The sequence below is a fragment of the Dipodomys ordii genome, unplaced genomic scaffold (genome assembly GCF_000151885.1).
Source record: "Dipodomys ordii isolate 6190 unplaced genomic scaffold, Dord_2.0 Scaffold113, whole genome shotgun sequence".
Lineage (NCBI taxonomy): Eukaryota > Metazoa > Chordata > Mammalia > Rodentia > Heteromyidae > Dipodomys > Dipodomys ordii.
The window spans coordinates 3,467,434-3,470,528 of record NW_012267329.1 but is presented as its reverse complement, the minus strand read 5'-3'; the positions used below and the strand labels follow the sequence as shown (position 1 = coordinate 3,470,528).

General features: G+C 41.4%; 1 protein-coding gene across 1 annotated transcript in view; it reads left to right on the top strand.

The window, feature by feature from the left end:
* Nucleotides 1-3,095, top strand: part of Ipo7 (importin 7) — a 71,482-nt gene that overhangs the window by 16,951 nt on the left and 51,436 nt on the right. The window contains exon 2 of the mRNA XM_013028777.1: nt 1,154-1,235. Within this exon, the coding sequence (XP_012884231.1) occupies nt 1,154-1,235 (82 nt within the window). The remainder of the gene's footprint in view (nt 1-1,153; nt 1,236-3,095) is intronic.

Below are 3,095 nucleotides of genomic sequence, written 5' to 3'. Positions count from 1 at the left end.
GCTTTTTTCTTTTTGCTTATGTGGTACTGAGGAATGGAACCCAGGGCCTCAGGCATGCAAGGCAAGCGCTCTACCACTGAGCCACCTTCCCAGCCCCTTTTGAGACTCTTATCTCTAGTTTCCACCCAAAAGCCAGAAGTGGAGCAGTGGTTCAAGTGGTAAGCACTAGTCTTGAACAGAAAAGCTCTGGGTCAGCGTCCAGGCCAAGTTCAAAAAACAAAAAAAGGTAGCTAGCTCAGACAGAAAAACCTTGAGAGACTCTTAATCTTCAATTGACTGTCAAAAGTGGTGGACTAAAGGCATGGCTCTACTGGCAGAGTTCTACCACTCAGCTAACCAGCGAAAACAGAGCTAGAGGCACAGAGTTCAAAATAAAATAAAAAAAAAGGGTTTGCAGAACTCTTTAGAATCTGTAAAACTAAAATGAAACCAAGAATGATGTTCATCTAACCTGTATGGAAAAATAACAAAACTTGGATTGAAGAGGTAGCTGGAAGGAGTGGACTTAGTGGGATGGATTTGGATGAAACTGTAAAAATATACAAGAGAAAATGTAACTTGACAGTTCAGTTAAACATATTTGTCTAAAGCAACCATACCAGGAAATAAGCTTTGTTAGCACATTGGTAATGTAGACTTACTTTTCCAGCATTTGGGAGGCTTACAAGAAAGCAGGATCATTGAGAGCCTTGAGGCTAGACTACACTCTATAGTGAAGCCTTATCTCAAAACAACAACAAAAACCCTGGAAAGAACCCCAAGCCATTCATTTTTGTTGCATTAGTTCAGGTCTAGCTACTTTATTAGATATCTGCATAGGAAATTACTTACTGCAAGGGAAAGATAATTATGACAGGATATTATTTTTAAGCTGTTGTTACCTAAGTAGGTTTAAGATGCTAATTAGGGTTAATGGGGAAGTGTATGTAATGGTATTCTGATAAATCCAAATATCTGAAAATGATAGTGATTTGTCATATTTAAATATACTTACTATGGTAGAGAATCATGGGATCAGGAGACTAAGGCAGAAGGATCTCCAGTTCAAAGTCAAGCTGGGCTATATGGAAACATCTCATCCCCCAAAATAAAAATAAGCAAATAAATTACTCATTTATAGGAAATTAAAATGCTTTTTGTTTTTTTTTTGTAGGCACACAAGTCTCTGAATTTTGTTTCAACACTGCTCCAGATTACCATGTCAGAGCAACTGGATTTACCTGTGAGACAGGCAGGCAAGTTTCTTGAATTATTTATTTTGTTCTCTTTATATAAACATTATTTAAAAGATTTATAAATAGCAGAGTGCTAGTGGCCCATGCTATAATCCTAGTTACTAAGGAGGTGAGGTTTGAGAATTGTGGTTCAAGCTACCCTAGACAGCAAAGTCCATGATACTTTTTTTGTTGTTTTTGGCCAGTCATGGGGCGCCTGAACTCTGGACGTAGGCACTGTCCTTCAGCTTTTCAGCTCAAGGCTAATGCTCTATCGCTTTGATCCTTAGTGCCACTTCCTTCTTTTTCTGCTTATGTGGTGCTGAGGAATTGAACCCAGGGCCTCATGCATGCAAGGCAAGCACTCTACCACTGAGCTATCTTCCCAGCCCATCCATGAAACTTTAACCAGTAAATTGCTGGAAGTTGTAGAGCACCAGCTTTGAGCGACAAATCCAAGCCTCTTTACTGATAACAATTTTTTTTCTAAGTTGAATAACAGAAATATTTCCATGGCTCTTAAGTGATTTTTTTTTTTTTTAATGCTAAGAACTCATTTATCTTCAGTGTTTGTGACAGAGGTGCCTTCATGGTATAGAATAAGGAATAATTTAGTACTTAAAGTAGTAGAAAAAACATTTTATTAAAAGATTTTATGTCTTCTGGTTCCTGAAGTGGTTTCTCAGACACAAACTTCTGTGTCTACATGGCTAATTCTTACACCTTTTAGCTTAACGATTTAACTCTTCTGAGATTTGAATTAAGCCTTCATTTGGTATGCAGGGGCTCTTCTATTTGAGCTTCAGTTTCTTCAGTTAAAAAAGTGCTATTCACTGGGTGCCCGTAGCTACTCAGGTGGCTGAGACCTGAGAATCATGGTTTGAAGACAGCCTGGGCAGAAAAGTCCATGAGACTCTTAGCTCCAATTAAGTACAAGAAGCTGGAAGTGGCACTGTTGTTTGAGTGGTAGAGCACTAGCCTTGAGCACAAAAGCTCAGGGACAGAGCCCAGACCCTGAGTTTCAAGCCCCAGGAATAGGACAAAAGTGCTATTCCCGATATCAGGTATTCTTACTAACAAAGTGGAAAATATGATATACTGCTTCTGTCTTACTCTATTAAAATAAACACATTTCATATTTTAACTTTCCTTAGAAAGTATAAATCGTTGGGTGCTGGTGGCTCATGCCTGTAATCCTAGCTATTCAGGAGGCTGAGATGTGAGGATCATAGTTCAAAGCAAGGCCGGGCAGGAAAGTCCGAGAGACTCTTGTCAGTCATAGGTCTGAACTCTGGGCCTGGGCGCTGTCCCTCAGCTCTTCAGCTCAAGGCTAGCGCTCTACCACTTGAGCCACAGAGCCACTTTCGGCTTTTTCTGTGTATGTGGTGCTGAGGAATTGAACCCAGAGCCTCATGCATGGGAGGCAAGCACTCTACTGCTGAGCCACCTTCCCAGCACAAAGCTTTTTTTTTTTTTGTCGGTCATGGGACTTGAACTCTGGGCCTGAGCACTGTCCCTCAGCTCTTCAGCTCAAGGCTAGCACCCTACCACTTGAGCCACAGCACCACTTCCGTTTTGTTTTGTTTTCGAGATACCCTTATCTCCAATTAACCACCAGAAAACAGAAAGTGCTGCTTTGGTTCAAGTGGTCCAGAGTGCTAGCTTTGACCTGAAGAGCTGAGGGACAGCGCCCAGGCCCAGAGTTCAAGACCATGACCACCACCAACAACAAAAAATTAAATTGAATAGCTTTTAATTTAATTTTTTTTTTGTAAGTGGGCTGGCCTTGAATGGTGGTCCTCAGATCTCAGCCTCCTGAGAAGCTGGATTATGGGCATGAGCCACCAGTGCCTTGCTGCAATCCCGCCCGCCCCCCCCCCC